General features: G+C 39.7%; 1 protein-coding gene across 2 annotated transcripts in view; it reads right to left on the reverse strand.

The window, feature by feature from the left end:
* The window catches only part of UBA6 (ubiquitin like modifier activating enzyme 6), a 48,083-nt gene continuing 27,039 nt past the window's right edge, over positions 1 to 21,044 (reverse strand). For both annotated transcript variants that reach the window (XM_067556911.1, XM_067556912.1), the window contains 13 exons: positions 20,425 to 20,514; positions 20,230 to 20,310; positions 19,289 to 19,417; positions 18,290 to 18,341; positions 18,104 to 18,167; positions 17,113 to 17,182; positions 16,398 to 16,469; positions 15,220 to 15,337; positions 14,059 to 14,252; positions 11,280 to 11,407; positions 10,419 to 10,506; positions 9,960 to 10,054; positions 1 to 2,103 (listed from right to left, as the gene is read on the reverse strand). In XM_067556911.1, the coding sequence (XP_067413012.1) occupies positions 1,968 to 2,103; positions 9,960 to 10,054; positions 10,419 to 10,506; positions 11,280 to 11,407; positions 14,059 to 14,252; positions 15,220 to 15,337; positions 16,398 to 16,469; positions 17,113 to 17,182; positions 18,104 to 18,167; positions 18,290 to 18,341; positions 19,289 to 19,417; positions 20,230 to 20,310; positions 20,425 to 20,514 (1,317 nt within the window). In that variant the 3' untranslated portion in view covers positions 1 to 1,967. The remainder of the gene's footprint in view (positions 2,104 to 9,959; positions 10,055 to 10,418; positions 10,507 to 11,279; positions 11,408 to 14,058; positions 14,253 to 15,219; positions 15,338 to 16,397; positions 16,470 to 17,112; positions 17,183 to 18,103; positions 18,168 to 18,289; positions 18,342 to 19,288; positions 19,418 to 20,229; positions 20,311 to 20,424; positions 20,515 to 21,044) is intronic.

Raw genomic sequence — 21,044 nt, forward strand, 5'->3', positions numbered from 1 at the left:
TTACTCAAATTACATTTTTATTGTTTCCCAGCCCCTAGCTTTTAGAGTTCACAGTGCTTCACGTTTGCCCCAAACATTTAAATAAAAAATAAAACCCATATCACAGATTTCATTTGGGATTTATACTCCCTGCTATTGCTGGGGGAACATACATTTCAGTCATTATTTAGAAGCAGACATTTACTCTCAAATAGTCTTCCCAGTCTGCCTTTGGCCCTAATTATTGTGCACCTTTGCCACCTCTTTGCCTGTTTTACAGAATGATTGTTTTTTGGGTTTTTTAAAAGAATAAGCTGTAAAAAAAAAATTAAATAAACCAGCTAGATTTCAAACCAAATCTATTAAACTGTAAAATATCTATAAACTATGTTGAGAGTAAAAAATACATACACCTTACAAAAGAGATACTACATTTAAGACTTATTCCCAAATATTGGAATAATTTTAGTGGATTCCAGCTTGTAAATTCAATACATCTTTGGTGTCCAAATGCCCAACAATCCTGATATTTTGTTCTTGAATAAACAAACTGGGAGGAAAGGGGGATGAGACCAACCACAATTATCCAATATTTTAGGCTCCAAGATATCCCTAATGGTTAATAAACTGAATCATATATTGACATCACTGACTTTTACAGTGATGAACAGGTTTTGCACCATCTGCAGGAGATAGTTTGCATTCACTGTATTTCCAAATAATAATAACGTTCAGAGCGATGTTAGTAGATTAGATTTTTTGTTCCCACCTCACTTGCTTTAGTTTTTCCATAATCAGGAAAACAATTCACACAAGCTCACCTGTCCAGCGTGTAGATGCTGAAGAATTCTGCCACTGATGCTGCCATACTGCACCAGCATTTTCTACTTATTGCCATAGCCAAAATTATTTCCACTGAATTAAATGGATCTGTCAGACTTCAGGTGCCTAATTATAGATTGAGGCCAATATACAAATTGAGTCCAATATAAATTCAATTTTCAGCTTAACTCAGATTTGTACTGTAGAGACAGACGTGCCATACAAAGTCTCCTTCTAGGGTTATGGCACCAAAAAGGAAGAAAAAGAACCAAATGTTTGCTATGAAGTTCACGGCGTACCCTCTTGACCCTCCCCCTTTGAAAAGTAACAATTTGCTACCAGTTTTCTTAATTTGGAGGCAGAAAAATTTAGCCACAACTTCATCTGCCTCTTCATCAAGCAGAAGAGCTTTATTGGGAAAAGAAGGGCACAACTCTCTAACAGAGTTCAGCTTTCACCGCACTTCACTATTTCCAAAATGCAATCTTGGGGCAGAACTCAATTGTCATAGCTTGGTTGGCTTCAATGGAGCTATGGCAATTGACATCAGTTGACAATCCACCCACTAGGTTTCCACATCAGGACTGACATAAAATAACTGCTCCAACATACAGTAATAGCAATGGCTCAGAAGAGAACACCAACAATGTAAGTGGGGAAAATTCATTTGCTTTTTTAATGGAATTACATCTGGAATGAATTTAGCCCACTGCTCAGATTATGTGGCTGGCACCCCAATTTTAGGAGAAAATCATGAGAAACTGATTATAAAACATTACTGAACACCATGTTATAAAATGATAATTTCCCCAATTCTTGCTCCCTACCCCATTTAACATTTATCTTGCATACTGAAATAAGCTGTTAAATTTGCCATTCTCCTCTTCCCCCATAAATTAATATAAATTTCTTCTTTGTGGTAAGCAGTATACATGTCATTCCATTTCAGCAAACTACCAATCCTCTTTATGAACAGACAAATGTATGCAGAGAATAGGGTCAGGTGAACAGTAAATCCAGTTTGACAGAGCTCTTCAGTGCAATTCAACTGTTCCTGTTTTAATTAAGGCTTCACCAAAGAAATATGTATTACTTTTTTTTAAGCTGAAATTAGCACACTTCTTTCAAAGCAAATGGTCCTGGAGTGACTTTAGTAGCATTTACCATCAATTGTCTTCATGGATGAAGTAGTATCTCACTGGTGGCCCTGGCAAGTCTTCATCTCCATCTGTTTCTGGAGCAAATGATACTGTGAGATCCACATATTTTTTATCAGCTGATGGTTTCACAAGCTTTTGCATCCTACAAAGAAAGAAAGATGAGTTTTGTAAGAGCAGGAAAAGAAGCAAAGAGCCATCTGGGCTGAGCTATCCTGTGTTATGGGGAATTATTTTATTTTCACAAAAATGAAGTCCAACACATCAGAAGTTTGGTTAAAGATAATGAGCCTTCTGTTAATGTGACATACCAAAGTTGTTCTTTCCCTTGGTTCTGGAAGGCCACATTTCAGTTAGTGAATTTCTGCTTTGGCTGTCAGAGCAATCAACCTCTGAGCTGTTATGTTGCTTGTGATAAAAAGCAAAAAAAAAATTTTGTGCAAGGCTGGGAGACGGGATTAAAAACAAAATTCTCTTCCCCACCACCCACCAATTGGGCAGACAGCTCCATGCAATAGCTGTTGCCCTCATCATATGGGCAGAAGTAGTGTCCATCGCCTTCTGTATACTCCAGGTGGGGTTTTGACCAGTGGATCTGTGCTGTGTACGAACAAAACCATTGGTCACAATCCCAGAACTTCCCCTATCCACTCAGAATGGCTCTTCCCATGGCTTTTTGGAGGGAGCCATTATGGAGCTTTTGCATGCAGGAAGTTATGGGGTCCCCTTGCAATGGGACTGTTCTGCTGCAGTTTGGACCTTCCATCCCCAGGGATTTTGGAGTTGGGTAGTAGTGGTGGTAAAAAGCCAGGATTGAGCCCTTGCTGAGTATTAGCTATAATACTAGTAGGCTTACTGCAACAGATAGCACTAAAACATGCCTCTGTAAGTGGCTTTATTATTGGAAGAGTGGCCTCACTGCACAGCATTTTATTCTTAAAGGTTTATAGTAAAATTCTGAACTGCAGGAGACAATTAACACTGTGTTTAAATTACACATTTACCAGTTATCCAAAAATATATTGACTATTTTGATTGAGTTGGCACAGCATGTCAGTGCTCCGCAGTCAGATTCCATGAGTTTTGCAGTCTTCATTTGGAATTTAGTTGACATTTGCTTTCTTTGAAATATTTGCTACATTACAAGAACCACTGAAAGCACAAGTCTGTTCTCACTTGAGCAACAAGTGTCTTACCCTTCCACAGGAGGTGGACAATAAATTTAATAGAGCCACCCACCCATCCTTAAAAGCAAGCTTCATAAGATAGAATGACAAACTCATGCAGCAGATCATCATTCTGAATGCAAGGACATTACACAAAACGCTACATTGGCAAACTTGAGCATTTGGTGCTTGCAATTATTTTTAAAGGAAGAATAAAAATGTGCAGCGCCTTGGAAATAAAAACAAATTAGGGCTTATAAGGTCATTCAAAATGCACTATGGTCACCAGTGCAGCTAAAAACTAAACTTCAAGAGACCAAAGAAAACAATTTTGTAGGATGAATAAGAGAGAATCTTAGACTTACGGGGGACTCCATTTTCACTGTGGAAATGCCTGCTGGCAGCCAGCTACATGGTAAACAGCAATAAACTGCAGCTTTGTGCCCCCAATATTCTGGAAATGGAAGTTACTCATGTAACTGGAGGTTCTTCAAGATGTGTGGTCTCTATCTGTATTCCACAGGTGGCTACACATGCAAGCCTTGCGCCTGAGTCCAGAGATTTTCCAAAGCAGTGTCTGTTGACCTGCACATGCACAACAGCTTACCTCATGTTCCCAACCAAGGCTATAAGAGGCAGTGCAGGTCGATGCCTCTCCAGTTCCTCCTCTTAGCGCAATCCAACAGGATCCGATGCAGAGGGGAAGGAAGGCAGGTAATGGAATACAGATAGAGACCACACATCTCGAAGAACCTCCAGTTCAGTAAGTAACCTCCATTTCTTCCCTGAGTGATGGTCCCTGTGTGTATTCCACACATGGGTGACTGGCAAACAGCATTCAGAGTGGAGAACGGTGCGAGGAAGCTGTCAGCAGAGATGCTTCCATCCTCAGTTGTGGCTTGAGTTAGAGTATAATGTACAGTGAACATGTGCGCAGAACTCCAAGTCGCTGCTCTGCAAATGTCCTGTACCAGAACGTCTGATAAGGATGTTGTGGAAGCTGCTTGGGCTCATGTGGCGTGAGCTGTGACATCCCCAGGAGGAAGGAGTTTTGCAATTTTGTAGCATTCCCGAAACCCAGTCAGAAATCCTCTGTGAGGATACTGCTTGCACACATGAGCTTTCTGCTATGGCAACAAAGAGCCTTGGAGATTTTCTACTAGGTTTACTTCTTTGCAGGTAGATCACCAGGGCATGCCTAACATCAAGTGAATGGTTTCCTGTCTCTGGAAGAAACATGGTGTTTCGAGACAAATACAGGTAAGTGGATTGACTGATGTAAAATTCAGTTTCTGGGAGGAGTCTGGGGTGTAACCTAAGGGAAACCTACTCTCAGTGGAATACATGGTCCCTAGCTCACTGACCCTTCTGGCCAAAGTGATGGCCACTAAGAATCCCACCTCTACGGACAAGTTGGTCATGGCACATGTTGCCATAGGCTCGAAAGGTAGACCTGAGAGTGTAGATAAGACAAGATTAAGGTCTGACTGAGGTATAGGTTTAATGACTGGTGGGAAAGTCCTGATCAGGCCCTTCATAAATTGCAAAGTAGTTGGTTGTGTAAAGACAAAATGTCCCTCTACTGGGGAGAGGAAGACAATGATCGCTGCTAGGTGTACTCACAGCTAACTAAGGACCAGACCTGAAGTTTTCAAGGAGAGGAGGATAACTGGAATACCTACGGAATGTCATGAATGTTGGTGGCTACATGCCCAAGCCAAAAAGTGCTGCCATTTAGCCAGGTAGCAGCTCTAATAGAATCCTTTCTACTTTGGTTAAGGATTTCCTGAACATGAGTGGAGCACGAGCGTTCTATTTCCGACATCCATCCAAATACTAGGCTGTGAAGTGGAGTGAGTGAAGTGGAGCCTGGGTTAGCATGCCTGCTCTTCCCCCCAGTCCTGAGTTAGGAGATCCTGAAATGGGCGGATCTGGGTAGGTGGATGTGTGGACATTGTTAGGAGTTCTGTGAACCAGAATTGTCTGGGCCAGTAGGATGCTAGGATGATGATGGTGGCTCTTTTGCATGGGTCTTCCATACAACTTGTGGTAGTAGGTGGACTAGAGGAAAGGAATATTTGAGACTGACCATCCAGTAGAGCAAAAGAGCATTACCCTAGTAGTTGTGTTGTATGGCTCCCCTGGAGCAATACATGGGAAAGCGTTTTGTTTGTCTGGGATACAAAGAGGTGCCATAGTGGAGTTCCCCATTGTACAAATATATTAATTAGAACTGTGTTGTGGATTTCCCATTCTGCAGATAAGTTTCTGCAAGGGAGTTGTAGACACCAGGGAGGTATGCGGCCTGTATTATAACATGGTTCCTGATGCACCAGTTTCAAAGTCTGACTGCTTCCAGGCAAAGATGACGGGGCTTGCGGCTCCCTGTTTGTTTATATAAACCACTGTGGTGATATTACCTGACATTATTTGTATGTGGAGCAAGCGTATGAGGGGAAGAAAGGCCTTGCATGCAAGGCAGACCACTCTCAGTTTCAGCAAGTTTATATGCAGGCTGGCCGCTCGTGGGATCTAGGTATTTTGAGTAATGTGATAGTCCAGGTGAGCTTCCCACCCCGTAAAGGAGGCTCTTGGAGTGGGAGGGCTAGAAGGGCCAAGCTTAGAGGCACCACAAGTGAAGTCTGGAGAATGGTGTCACATAAGTGCGTGCAGCCATGTTATCTAACAGAGAGAGACCAGCATACTGTTGTTCATGGTTTGCAGGTGGTGCGAGAGATCAAGTTGCTCATCACCTTAAATCAGTCTGCGGGGAGAAAGGCTCTCTCAGAGACTGAGTCCAGCTGTGCTCATATAAAAATTATTGACCTCATGGGTGAAAAAATAGACTTCTCTGCAAATGCCTAAGATAGCAAGAAGACTGTTGTTGATATGACTTCCTGGTGAGATCAGCCTGCCATTATCCAGGTATGGAAACACTTTATAGCCCTGGCATTGCACCTGGGCTGCTACTACAGCGAAAACTTTGTGAACATCCTAGGTGCCATCACGAGTCCAAAAGAGAAGATGCAAAACTCTAGTGCTCTAGGCCAACTGTGAAGCGCAGGAATTTCTTGTGAGATGGGTGAATATCCACATGGAAATATGCATTCTTCATGTCGAGGGCCACAAATCACATCCCCTCCTAAAAAAGGGGATTATAGATGCCAACGTGATCATTCTGAATGTCAGCTTCCAAATAAAGATGTTAAGTTGCCAAAGGTCTAGGATGGGTCTATACCTTTTTGGGGGATTAGGAAATATGGGGAGTAGAACCCTTTCTCTTAGTACTGAGGGCCCCCCCCGCCCCGGCGATGTAAGAGGGATTCCACCTCTTGTTGAAGAATCACTTGATGACAGTGGTCCCTGGAGGGCAATCAGGGAGGTGGTTTGTGAAAAGGGAAAGAAAGAAACTCTATGGACTATCCATCATGGATAATCTCCAGGACCCAGCTGTCCCTGGTGATCTTGTTCCAGGTGTGGGAGAAGAAAGTACCACAGCCTCCAAAAGTGACAGGGGAAGGCGTAGATGGCATCAGTGGTGGTAAGCAGGTCTTGACCTGCATTTAAAAAAAATGGTCCTTGGCCTGTGGTTGGAAGTACGGAAAGGTTGTGACAGTAGAAGGAGCCGATAAGTAGGACCTCTGAATCCTCTGTTGTTTATGCAGAGAGGACTCAGTTGGATACTGATAAAATGCGGCATGCGAAGGGGATGGTCGTAGTCTAAAGAGCTGTGTCTGGAGCTAGAGGCTGGAATCTAAACCCTATGGATTTCAGAGTGGATCTGGAGTCCATTAGATAGTGTAAGGACTTGTCAGTCTTTTCATTAAAATCTCATTGAAGGAGGGGTCTTGGATGATGTTCTGGACCTCTCTAGGAAAGCTCAACGACTGGAGTCATAAGTCCCTTCGCATGACCAATCCTGTAGCCAGAGTTCTGGATGCTGTATCTTCTGCAGCATCTTCTGGGTGCTGTATTTGCAGCTTGGAGAGCCACCTTTGCTACTAACCTCTTCTCGTCCATTAGGGACTGGAACTGGGCTTGGTCTTCCATGGGAAGTTTGTCTCTGAAGTCTGTAAGCCTGGAATAGGTGTTAAAATCATAATTTGCTAATAAAGCCTGGTAATTAGCTATACAAAATTGGAAACCTGTGGAGGAGGAGATCTTCCTATCCAGACGGTTCAGTCTCTCTGAACCCTTATCTGTAGGGGTGGATATCTAGCAGTGTGACCAAGCTCATTCCATAGCCACCTGTACCACCAGAGAGGGGCAGGGTAGGAAAACAAAAATCAGCTCTTTTGTCCAGAACAAAATGTCTTTTGGCTTTTTTTGATGTAGGGATACAAGACGCTGGTGCGTGCTAAACAGCTCTAGCCAATTCTAATATGGCCTCGTTAATGGGGTGGCCACCCTATCTTTCCTTGAGGTTGCAAAAAAGTCCAAGAGCTGGTCCTGAGGGTCCTGGATCTCCTCTAATAGGATCTGTAGCCTGTTAGGGACCCTATGTAACAGCTGCTGGTACTGATGGTAATCATCTCGTGGAGAAGGTGACGAAGGAGTAACAGCGGCGGCTGGAGATGAAGACTTTATTGGAACTGTTGATACCAGTGGAGCCGGCTCTGGCTGTTCCTCCTCATACACGGACTGTTCCGGCTGACGAGAGTGGGAGGAGTGGTACGACTCCTGAAAGGATTCTGGACACCTACCATTGGGGGTGGGGGCGTCACATCTGGAGGGATGGTAAGTGTAGCCTCTCACCTGTCTGTCAGGGTCCTGTATCTCCCTGGAGATATAGGTGCAGCTATCTCTTCTGAATACTCTGATTCCAAGGACAGTTCTGTTTGTAGCAGCAGTGTCACTGTTACTGCATTGCTCCCGCCTGATGGCTGCAAATGGAATCGCTCCTGAGACACCAGCAACGATTCCTCTTTTGGAATAAGGACATCCCTTAGGATGGCAGGACCAGAAAGGAGTGGAGACTGCGGATAGGGGAGGAATATATCCTCCGGTGTTATAAAGGTCTCCATACAGCCCGGAATTCAGGAGTTCTACCAGAAACATCTGAAGGACCTGGCTCGTCTGTCACAGCCAAATGGTCTCTGGGTAAATGAGGTGGTACGGACAATGAGCCTGGGCTTGCACCCATAGATAGGGCTGGCGAATATCCATCTTTCCGCTTCGGTGACGCAGTCGCCATCGGAACGGGCTGATCTCTCTTTTGGCGTACCTTATCCTCCAGTCAGGGGATTCTCAGCAGTGCTAGTTCCATGGGCTCTGTATTCGTCTTATCCGACCTGTATCACCTCAGGGAGGGAACGTATTCTTCCGGACACTCCTCTGCAGGGATCTGTCCTTATGCCCATGAGAATGGCATACTCTCACAAGGGGGCTCTGTGGGAAGAGTCCTTGGGCTTTGGTGTTAGAGGCTCAACTCCAAGGCATGTGCCTGACCCAGACAACATAGGCATCGCCGATGCTTATCCCTATGGAGAAAGACCAAGTGCAGGAGACGCAGTTCTTGAATCCCAGGACTCTGGACATAGTCCCAGAGTGGGGAAGATTTCCCTTGACTACAGGGGTGCGGGGGAAGGAACTATTCTATACTACATACCTTAACAACCAAACTAATATATAAAAGCTATTTTAAAATATTTTACTACACAGGCTAAGAATGGAGTAAAAGAGGACACAATTCCAACTTGGGAACATGGCGCACACGTGTACCCACTCAGAGAAGAACCAGCATATATTAAGCAAAACTCTGGAGTGGCTCATCAAACTTGCTGCGGTGATCAATACAAATGCAGCTGATGATATGCTTTACATAACAGGTGCTTATCTGAAGCACCCAGTAACAGGGTGTAGCCATTTAACACAGGACCAACTGCTACTAACAAAATCCAATATGCCTTGCCTACAGCTAGTGAATCAAATTCATAGCTATTATCAGATTTAACTCTACTATAGACCATGCAGTTCCACCAGCTACTAATAACACCACATATCTCTTATGCAGAGCTTTTCTCAGCCATAGACCTCAAAGCGTGTTATGACTGAGGTAAGTATAACTATCAGATCACTTAAAGCAGTTGGGAATTTGACCCAAGTCAAAACTAGACCAGTAGTCAACTTGGGAGTATCAAGTGACAATGGATAACTAGGATTCATTCAAGGACTGTCCTCACATGTTCTAACTTCCCCTTTACAGCCAGCAGCAGGAGAAGGCTTGCATATTTCTTTTAATTTCTAATCAATATGTAAAACTGCCTATGGGAGCTACCACCATGCAACAAGATGAGGTTTTCTGGTGAGATTTTCAAGTGTGCTTCAGCTAACTCACTCATGCACTTTTGAAAATCTGGCTCTTCAACTCTAGTTTCCGTAACTCACTACTGATTTTAAGCATAAGCGATCTCATCCTTCACAATCCTACATTTTAATTCTCTCCATTCCAGTTGCTTCACTGAGCACTCTGGTTCCACTCTGTGTGGAATCAATGCATGTTCCCTTCAAATAATTTCTGACTAAATTGCCATTGGATTTCTCTTTCTCTCATGTACAGCATTTAAAAAGGAACTTCACAGGTCTTCCCCATCCACCTCTCAAAAAACCATAATAAAAAATTTTACAAATCTTAACCACTCCTGTAAGTACAAATTCTGCATTTTTGAGAATCCCTTGAGGGAATTGAGCTATCAAGAGATCTCATGTATTTATACTGTGCCTATCACCATAATATCTAGGTGCCATCCAAATTAAATCAGTAAAAGGAATCATTAACGTATAGAATCACATCCCTGGACCCACTGTTTGTTTTTACTACCCTATTAATACTTACGTCAGCTTTAATCTTTTGTTGTGACCAGGCATCACAGGAACATACAGCATTTTGACTCCCTGTACAACCATTGTTGGCTCTATTCCGTATTTCTCCTACAATTAATTAATGCAAACATTTTAGCAAACTGCCCCACACAGACAGAAAATTAGTTCCAAATGATGGAACTGTTTATAAAAACAACATCCCCTGATAGAAAAATGTCCATGCATTAAATATAAAATTGACCAATTAATTATCAATTAATAAAAGTTGATTTTATTAAATATTTTTATATATTCAGTTGACAGCAAGGACAATTTCAGAGAACTTTTGTGCACAAGTGATCAGGGGCCACACTAACATGCACTTAATACTGAAATAGTTCTTAGTAATAATAGGAACTTGACACAAGCCAGAAAAAATGACGCCATTTCCCCCCGAAACTCTACCAAACCATTACAATAAATCAAGTCTTACTCTGACAGCATTTATGAAGTCCAGCAGAGTGAAATCTTCTTTCCCATAAATAGTCCACCTGTCCCAGATTGTAAACGATATTCCATTTCTGTTTGAAAAAGAAGAGAGTAGTAAACATTCATTTGATATTGCACTCTGGAAATGTGGATTCAGTCTTTTTTCCAGAAACCAATATTATCATCATCAGATCAGGCTTCTAGATACTATCATAAAACAAATAAGGTGAAGAAAGATACTGGCACACTTGTATTTTTGTACTGCATAGATATGTATATTTGCAACCAAAAACTATAGAGAGTTTTGTTTGACAATGTTTGACTAATACATTTATTAACTGAAATAATAGTTAAGAAGGCACTAAGTAGGGGCCAGATATACAAAATTGCTCAATAATCAGCAGCTCCCATTGAGATCAATGCTGTGCATTTTGGAAAGTCTGGTTTCCAGTTTGTATAGGTCAGAATGTTTATGTTGGTTTTCCAAACCCTTGCATTCTCCATTTGAGAACAGCCTCACCAGATTTAAGAATACCAGTAATGCTTAGGGTAGTGCACAGGGACTAGTTACTACCCCTCTAAGTGCTCACTATGTTCTGTGGTTTAAAAACCAGCCAGAGCTGTAGTAGGTAGGTAGGCTTTGTATGTCTGTACAAAATTAACATGATTTGGAACTCAACTGTGGTTTCTTCACACTGTTGTTGTATGAAAACCAAAAGACAACACATGGCCTGGTTGTGTGGGTTCCCTCCAACTCCCAAACATATTAGCTGTGTCTCCAGCTCTTGATATAACATTACACCCTTCTCAAATATCAAACAGAAGTTCCTAGACAACACACCACTTTCATAGTTGTGCTCCTTACCTTATTTCTGTTTTTCTTACTTCAGCAGCTTCTGTGAACACTATTATTGGAATGGCTAGATTTAAAAAACAGTTCTTATATGCTTCAAATGGATGTTCACCCACAACTTTGATCAATTCCAGGGCAACCTAGGGTAAACACAAAGACAGGGTTATTTAATACTTTACAGATTATAGGATTTCTTGAGATAAAGCTTGCACATAAAATTTGATATAATCAGTAGCACACCAATTCAATTAAAGGACTTACAGCAGGCTAATATTTGTATATGGAGGACACTTGGTATGGTCTTCCATTAATATTAATTGAAACAACAGAAATCACTGTCAGAGAAAAGGGGCAACGTGGCAACATGGAAGGGTAAAATTAAGATTGATGCTAACCTTCCATTGTGCCCAATTTCAAACACCTCCCTAATATCTCCAATTCTACATCCAGCCACCTGTGTTCTGATAGTAGGGTAGAGTTTTCTGGAAAGCTTGAGACAAACCAAACAAGGAACTTGGGGGAGATGGGTTCAGAAGAAATAAGGTGGGATCTCATGTCTTGAACATTTTAAATGTTTTGATTAGTAATAACCCAACATCTTGGCCTAGAAACTCCAAATATGTCTTACTCCGCTGGTTTGGGCAAAGACTAAGAGCTTTGACTGGTTTTTTTTGGTGGGAGAGGGAAAGAGAGGCTGCGTTATTGGTATTCCAAAGAGTTCTGAACTCCACTACAGCAAAGTTTGCAGCACCTTTGATATGGAGAGTGGCAGGCCCAGAACCACTTAGGGTTGGTCTGCGGAAGGAGTGGAGTCCATCTCTCCATAATTTGCAACTTTCTCAGTCACTACATAGCATGAAAGCTATTCATGCTTTGTCATCCTTTTTGTCAAACTTTGTCATCCTTTTTGGAAAACAGGGACATTTCCCAGGCAAAAATTGAGCTGGATATAAATATCTAAACCTTGACACCACTGAGATTACTGTTGAATTTCCAGTTTAAGATTGGTATTTTTACAGAAAACATCAATACAGTAGAACCTCACAGTTATGAACACCTCGGAAATGGAGGTTGTTCATAACATGGAAATGTTCGTAACTCTGAACAAAACATTATGGCTGTTCTTTCAAAAGTTCAAAACTGAACATTGATTTAATACAGCTTTGGAACTTTACTATGCAGAAGAAAAATACTGCTTTCCCTTTATTTTTAGTAGTTTATGTTTAACACAGTACTGTACTGTGTTTGTTTGTTTTTTGTTTTTCGGCTCTGCTGCTCCGATTGCATACTTCCAGTTCCAAATGAGGTGTGTGGTTGACTGGTCAGTTCGTAATTCTGGTGTTCGTAACTCTGAGTTTTTCTATATTGTCTTCAGGTTTTTCCCCTTCATTGGTAAGATATTTACTGCTTTATATTCAAAATGAAGGATTTGTTTTAGAACTGGGAATCTGTTTTTATTCTGTTACAAATGAAGTTCTATTATCATAACCCTGATCCACAGTAATAATGAACACAGCCTGGCTCACACCCTCCTCTGGAAAAGTTCCATCTGGTGGAAGAGGTAAAGAGACCATATACTTTGAAAGCTGAAATGCACACTCCAAAACCCACCAGACTCTGGGAAAGGCACTCTTAGCTCTGCTAGTACCCCTCTTCCACAGCATGACTGCTCCTGTTTGATGCCATGCCAAACACTGGCTGTCCAACAGCAGTGGAAAGGACCTCGAGGTGAGGGAATATAGCACTTCCATCTGTATTACTGAGTAGAAATTGGTGCACACAGCAAGGGATGCTGCTGCAGAGAATGCCTGTCCCTCAGTGTGGAAGAGAGAGTGCCCCATTTTTCCTGTGGAAATTCAGAGATCCATACATACACAGATCAGCAGGACACCGTCCAGGCCTTTATTCTTCTTGACTATAAACAGTTTCTTCGCTATTCCACTGCTAAAAATACATGACCTCTTCACAACAGAAAGAGGAAGGGGCATGCATTTCATTTCAAGTCATTAAAGATACTCTCACCTTCTCTTACATTACACAAGATTAAACTGCATCTTTCGCTGACAGCATATAGTCTGTATTGATCATAATGGAGTAAACATTTCTCAGATATAAAGTGAGGAATGTATGTGAAAATAAGGGATTGCAAACTGACATTTTACCTCAAGTCTGGTAGCTGATACCTTCTTGCTAACCTGTGACACTCTCACACTGGTGTTAACATTAATACAGATTTATCCTATTTTAATACTAGTTAATCAGATCTTTTGTAAATGCAGTAGTTACACTTAATGTTTGCACATTAAGGTTTCCTTCTAATGGCTGAACTAGCATTAAAAGCATGATAGAAACTGGTTTATAAACTATGCTATTGGATTCTCATACTGCTAGCATCAAGCACTGTATCACATTCCAAATAGTGAGTTTTCTCACACATATTCTAGCCTATATACCACAGAAAGAACTGCTTCTTGCCTTTCAAATTTCCACAACTTTCACCAGAAAAAGTTTTTTACTTGTTTAAATACAAGTATATTATATTGGTAATTAATACTCTCTTGTCCAATCTCTCCATAATGCCAAAAAGCCTACACAGCAGGATCACAGAAGCAAAAGGCCATTGTGAGGTTTAACCAAGATTAGGACCAGTTTTACCAAAAGTCTTGCAGCAAGGATGCGTTAGCATTAACCAACACCCAAATGATGAAGAACAGGCAGAGAAGAAGGTATGTGTTTCTAGCAGATCAGAGGTGGTCTTGCAAAATAAAGATTCCTCAACATGTAAACTCACCAAGCCAGACACTGCAGCAGTAGCAGTTGCAATGGCAGGGATAATCTTTCCAGCAATACGCTTTGTTTTGAGCCGATCCGCTGGTTCAATGTTGTACATCTTGGCTCGCAGATTAGATGCTGCTGTTATGAAGTCTATATGCCCATTATCATCATCATCTTTTTCAAAGGCGAGCATTTTCATTTGCAAGTCATCTGTTCATGAAACAAAAATCAAATGTTCACCAATAAGATGAATGATTCCTAAAATAAACCACTGATGTTCTGGGTCTATTTTATGAATGCAGTTTCAATTAAGTGCTTTACAAATATTAGGGAGAATTAGGTCCTGGTGCAGAAGTATCTGTGCTACAAAAAGAAGCAGCTGCCATATTTGATGATTGAGTTTATTGCACTTGGGTTATTTACTTATTTTTAATGGAGACACCAAGCACTTTATTTCCTTTGCAGTGTCAGGAACCAGAGTTGGACTGTTTGGTGGGCATTCTTCCCCACCCAGCCAATGGGGTTCTTCTCCACACCCTATATTGTATGGAAGCCCTCTATGTAAGTGAAATAATTACAGACTACTAACACTAAGACTAGATATACATTTTTTTTAAACATCAGACACATGAACATTTTGAAGTACCTCACCAGGCACCCTTTTGCTATTAGGGCAAATACAAAGCCAAGTTCCCCTTAAAAAAGTAATTTAAGGCAGTAAATGTCTTTTTTTCCATACCAGGAACACTTCAAATCTGGCTGAGATCTAGCAAGGACACCCTCCTACATGGCAACAGAGATTATTAGGCAAGATGGTCACAATATTCTGACATCCTTTTGAGAGTCCCAGGTTGAGAACCCATACTTTAAGGGATAAATTCACAGTCATAATGGCAAAGCTGCAAGGACTTAGATGTTCATTTCTTAGGGAACTCTTGGAAGCCATTCTGTGTTTTTTATATTTTTAAACAACCAGTTATGGATAGCTATTATCTCTGAAATGAAATTTTTTCTTTTTTAGGTGGTACACAACAAGAAAGCTTTAAAAACCCAAACCAAAGTGAAAAAGCTGGTGAGCTATTTTTCCAAACAAAGACTGGAGATGCACCCAACTGGCACTACAGTAGCAGCTAAAACTCAACAAGTAGTGGAGTATTTTACAAAGGAAGTTACTCACTTTTTAGGGCTTCATTGGATATTATGGCCTTTTCCAGCTGGAAAATAGCATTCCTCTCATCCTCACTGCTTACTGGAATATGGTCTGGTTTCCTTGCAGTTTCGTCTGTCTGCACAACCTGTATATACATACAGTAACTGAATACGTAGCATGCTATTACCCTTAGCACAAGAGCCAGGTTTGCCCAAACAGATTAGATGTGGCATTTGTCTTGCATAATGACCACATGTCAAAACAAAATGCTGATGTTTTCTCAGTGTCTAGGAAAACTGAAGAAATCCACACTCAAGTGGCATAGTTAAGCTGTCCTAACCCTGGCGTACACAACACTAGGCTGACGGAAGAATTCTTCCATCAACCTAACTACTGCCTCTCGGGGAGGTGGATTACCTGCACCAACAGAAGAATCCCTTCCATTAGTTTAGGAAGTGTCTATGTTGAAGTGCTACAGCAGCGCAGACGCAGTGCCTGCAACTGTGCCACACTTGCATTTCAAGTGTAGACAAGTCCTTACATTTGAACGGATAATATATATCTTTCTGCCAAACTACCAAGATCACCAACAACATAACAGCACACTACATGAACAGGATTTATAGTCTCTACAATTAAAAACTCCATTATCTACAAAGATGCAACCCTAAAAAATTACAATTGACAGTTTGCTGCTATGTATTGTAAAGTGGGTGCACCCTGATCTGACCTGTTGAAATTTTTTTGGTTAATACAGCTCTAAAACATTAGCTTTACTTCATGGAGAAAAACATTCCCATTCTCTTGCCTAGTATTAAAAAAATGTAACCCAGAGCATTTACTGTAAAAGTAATTAGAAGTTAACTGAAAAGTTTTGATGTGCTGGTATGCAAAAAGCACGCTTAAGATCGCAGTTTGCACCTACACAATTCAATTTGAAAACAAGAAAATAATTTTAAAAGAGTCCAGATCACTGTCAGCTTCATTTTGGCTTGATTTACCTGTGATATTTAAATGCAAAATCTTGAATACGCAACATGGGGAAACAAAGCAAGAACATATGCTACACAAACCATATTCTCAACAGGAGTTCTTCCACATGCAGATCAGTAATTAACAGGAAGGGGAGAATTACCAACCGACAAAAGCAAGATTAGAAAAAAGGTATTTGCTTAATTTAGAGCTTATAAAAATATTAAGCGTACTTTATTTGAAGGTCTGAACTCTTGTATCTTTACTCCTGAAGTTATCTTCAAAATAGTTTCTTCTGACAAATCCTGTTTTTTAAAATAAAGGTAACTGCAGCTTACTTTTATAAGAAAAATAAAATCTTATTATATCTACTATCCTTTTTTTAAAAAAGGCAAAAAAAAAAAAAGTTAAAAATAAATATTTGTAATTGATATTTCATTTACAGCAGAATTACAGTTTTATGGACCAGGTACCCAGCACTTACTTAAAACTGAAGAAACATCATAAACTATCAAGCTGGGGGACACAAAGGCATTTCATACTGAACAGGTCAATAAAGGTTTAAATTTGTAAAACTGGCACTTACCGACATTATAAAACGCAAGCACTGTATTATACACAACTAGGTACTGATAAAAGTTACAACAGTCACATGTGAATGCTAGTATGTTTACATGCACTTCTCTAGGATATATATTGGTTTTATATATATATATATATATATATATATATATATATATATATAAAAACCAAAAAGCAGCAATGGCAGCACCGGACCACCATGCTGAAGACTAAAACGCTTGAGGGATCAGCTATAGTTGTAAAAGTATTTTGTTTTTCAACAATTTATCACTGAAGACTGAACAGTAACAGTAGCATTTGAATGCATACAGAGTATCAAGTGCATCTAACCTTTTCTCTCTTTCCTTCACAGCATGGCCTACCTACCTTTTCTGTGAAAGGGACACAGTATACTCTTGCAAAGAGTTTTGCACCACTCACTATGAAACTGTAGTGTCTGTTGAAAAAAAAGAGAAGACAATTGTTTATCGGCTCCCCATGGGTCAGGCGCTGAGAAAACACAAGAAAGTAAACCTCCTGCCCTGAAGTGCTTAACATTTAAAAATGAAAGAGGATGTGTTACCAAAGGGCTAACAACAACATATAACAGGATGCTTCTACATATCAGGGAACTATTGCCCAAGATTAATTTTCCTTACTTTACAGGATAATTAAAAAAGTAGATGGGACACACGAGAAAAGGAAGATTTCAGCTAATCACAGCTCAGTACAATCAAAAACTATCTTGTCAAAATGTTGAAATCCTCACTGACACTGCACAACTTCGAGAGGCTTGTGTGTGATTTACTTTTAGTCTCCCCCTTATTCTTGTCAGCTTTACACCAGAGAGAATTCAATTAAACACTTGTTACCAGGAACTGCATACCTTTCACATGCTCCAAAGAATTCAGTCTTATAATAACCATATCCAAATCGCTGCCATATATTCCCATTTGGCCCTATTTTTTTTAATAGTTTGAGTTCACAAACTGGGGGAGTGTTACCCAAGAGTGGGGAACCGTAAGAGCAGTTTCTCAAAGGAGAAGCAGATATTTCATCTAACAAACCTCAAGACTTTGACATGCGTCTTTTGCATTAAAGCATTGAATTTAGTCATTTGCAACACTTAAGTCTAGCCTTGGTTACACTGAGGTTGCTATTAAGGGAGCGGAGAAAGGTGTGCCCAATGCAGACCTCCTTTCAGTTGGTGTGCTCTTAAATCAATTCAAAACCTTACATTTCATAGAGGACAAATCTTCTGATAATTCACTTATGCATTCTACCAGCATGGGATGAGTTCTATATCTACACAAGCCTATTATATGATGTCCTTCCCTTCATGTATGTACAAAATCATCAACAGAGATACAATACTTACAAAGGATCATTGAAGTCAAACTTTATTGGAGAAGGTGGCCTCTTTGGTGATTGCCAAAACAAACCTGGTAGTTGGAAGGATTTAAAGTGAAATTCTAAGTAGTTAATAACATAGTAACCTAGTAAAGCAATAAGTTACTAAATAAAGTCACATCAAAGTGAGGTATAAGTGGCTATTTATACTTACTTCCATCTTTTAATCGTGTATCAAGGGGGAAAGAATGTAGTAGTTGAAGAGCCTAGAGAATAAATGCCAGAGTACTATTAATACTCCATTGTACACAAATCAGCACTTCAAAATATGAATGAAATAAAAGAGATGTTATTGTGGTGCTCTGAAGTCTTGATCCAACTTTGTCATATTCCTAATCAGTTATGAAAATTCATGAAATTTATGTTCACGTAGGGAGCTCCTTCCCAATTTTCAGAATCACAGGGTTGACATAATGAAAGCATTCTTCCCAGCAATGGAATGCGCCATGCACAATTATTCAAATCAAAAGACATAGGTGCCAACTGAATACATCTTTATCCAAAAATGTAGTTCAACATGTAAAGTACACACTAGCAACCAAGGAACTGTGCATGCAATTAGTACTTTTTTTTACTACACAGTCACCCATCTGCATATACATAATTTAAGCACATTATATATTACACTTTCAAAACTATGTCAACACAATCGGCATATTTTAATCATCTTGAGAAGACTGAATGAGTACACCAATACAAGAAGTTAGATGGCAGCAATCTTAGTTAGTCATATTTTTATAGAGAGGCAATCTTGTGGGACTGGAGGACTACATTATCTATTCAGGGGATACATTGCCAAAAAATACAATTAAGTCCCGCCCTGAAGTTTCAGTCTAGAGACACTAAGATAATGTGAGGCTGATTTATAAAATTAAGTTAAAAACACATAATAATTTATGCAAGACTATCTCCATTTTGAAACCTTCTGAAGAAATTAGCTGGATTTGAGGGGGTTGAGGGGAGGAGGTTAATTGTAGCATTTGTGGCAAAGATTCACTGTCTGGTATTTTTGGAGGAAAGTATCAGGAAATAGATTTGAAAAACTTTTTGCAAATAATTTTGGTATTTTATCCATAAGAGAAATAAACATTCTTTTGTAAACCTCCATTAATCAAAAGCCATTTCTCAACATTAACAGGTTTTACATACAAACCTTATGGTTAAAATATTTCTCAAATTTCATTCTTGCAAGTTCAACACATTGAGACCAATTCCGGGGTCTTCTACTGAGTGATTTAATAGCTTGAAAACAGCCTTCTAAACTCTCTCCTGACTTTATTCTCTGAACAAAAAAGAGGAATAGGAAAATAGTATTAGAATGGACAAGCTCTATTTCAATCATTTAATGAAATAAAAGCGTAAATTAAACTTTGTTACCTTACTAAGAAAAGGGAAAGTGGAAATCTAATTTATAAAATATTCTTTAATCTAGACATGGCTATTTCACTTCGTACCTCCCTTTTTACACTTGTTGTACTTTACAACTTTGCAATTTCTCCAAACACTGTTGCCTAACACAGCAGTTCTGAAGTTACCTGCTTGTTAGACGTTTATTCCATTTTGTTTCAATCAGCCTCAATCCTGGTTACCATGGGATAATCAACACTCAGCACACAGAATGAGCATGCAAATCCTCTTACTGGAAGTTGCATATTAATTTACCATACAGCAAAATGAAATTTATTGGGAAACAAATTAGTTTCCTTCTAGCTTCTTCAGATTAGTTGTTATGTCAGTTCTCAGGAAGATGCCCAATATTTTCTTAATACCACAGGCCAGTATAACAACTCATTCTTCCCACCCATGTATACAGGTACGTATTAGCTAGAGAAGTTTTCTACACACAATTGACTCAGCTTTGGGCTACTAACTGAGACACAGGGGCAATTCAGGAAGTGGTAGGAGCATTCCTGATATTAAGGATATTGTGAATATTTATAGCTAATCTTATTTGGCATCCAACATGATCAGTAATGATCATCACATCACAGATTCTGTTTCAGGAATGAAAACAAAACTGAATTTGAATCTTGATTTTAAAATAAAGAGCTGTTAATTTAAGCCCCTTATTTTAATCACACCATGTATTCCTACCTGCAAGACCTCTTCTGCGGATGGATAGGTTTGCCAAAATTTATTAAACAATGAAGGTTTGTGTGAAAACGCACTTTCAAACTAAAAAACAAAAGAAGAAATATGGTGTTGTGCAGGTCACTATTCTCTACATTGATTCCCCCCATCCCCCCTCTAAAAACAGAATGAATGTTTGTACCTTGCCAATACACTTACCTTATCTCTTGCCCACTGTATTGTGTGTTCAATGGCAGCTGGGAAAGATTTTAAAGTGCAAAATGGTATTTCTTCTTCTGGTGGATCTCGCTAAATCAAAAAAAAAAAAAAAAGCAGTGCATTCTGACAGACATGTTAAAGTATACTACTACAGTGCTCTGCAGATTTCTGTATTATCTGTAGGTTGAACTTCAACTGACATTAAACATAAAGGGTGCTGGGAATTGTTTATAAAAACATTAAAATTAGATTGCCAGAACAAGGCTAAATTGCCACAGTGGTATTAAACTTGTTTTTACAAGCCACAGGGGTATTTTAAATGGAACTGTTTTCACTACAACTGAAAAACAAAACTTAAAAGGCAAGAGGATATGAGTTCTAAAAGCAAAACTGAATCATGAAACACTATTAGACAATGGGGTGAACTGCATTTTTGTAGGGGTATCACTTCCCCACTTTCAAAGGAGAACAGATGCCAAATTTTTAAAGTTATTTCAGAGTTACTTTCAATTTCTGATCCCACTGTAACTGCAGGTTACATAATGGAAATAAAACCCTTAAAAACATATTAGTTTTGGTTCCGTGAATGTCTTTAGAAAAATAATTTTTGCCACATTTTT

Source organism: Emydura macquarii, unplaced genomic scaffold (genome assembly GCF_026122565.2).
Source record: "Emydura macquarii macquarii isolate MOO-44397 ecotype Brisbane River unplaced genomic scaffold, CSIRO-AGI_Emac_v2 contig_1790, whole genome shotgun sequence".
Taxonomy (NCBI): domain Eukaryota; kingdom Metazoa; phylum Chordata; order Testudines; family Chelidae; genus Emydura; species Emydura macquarii.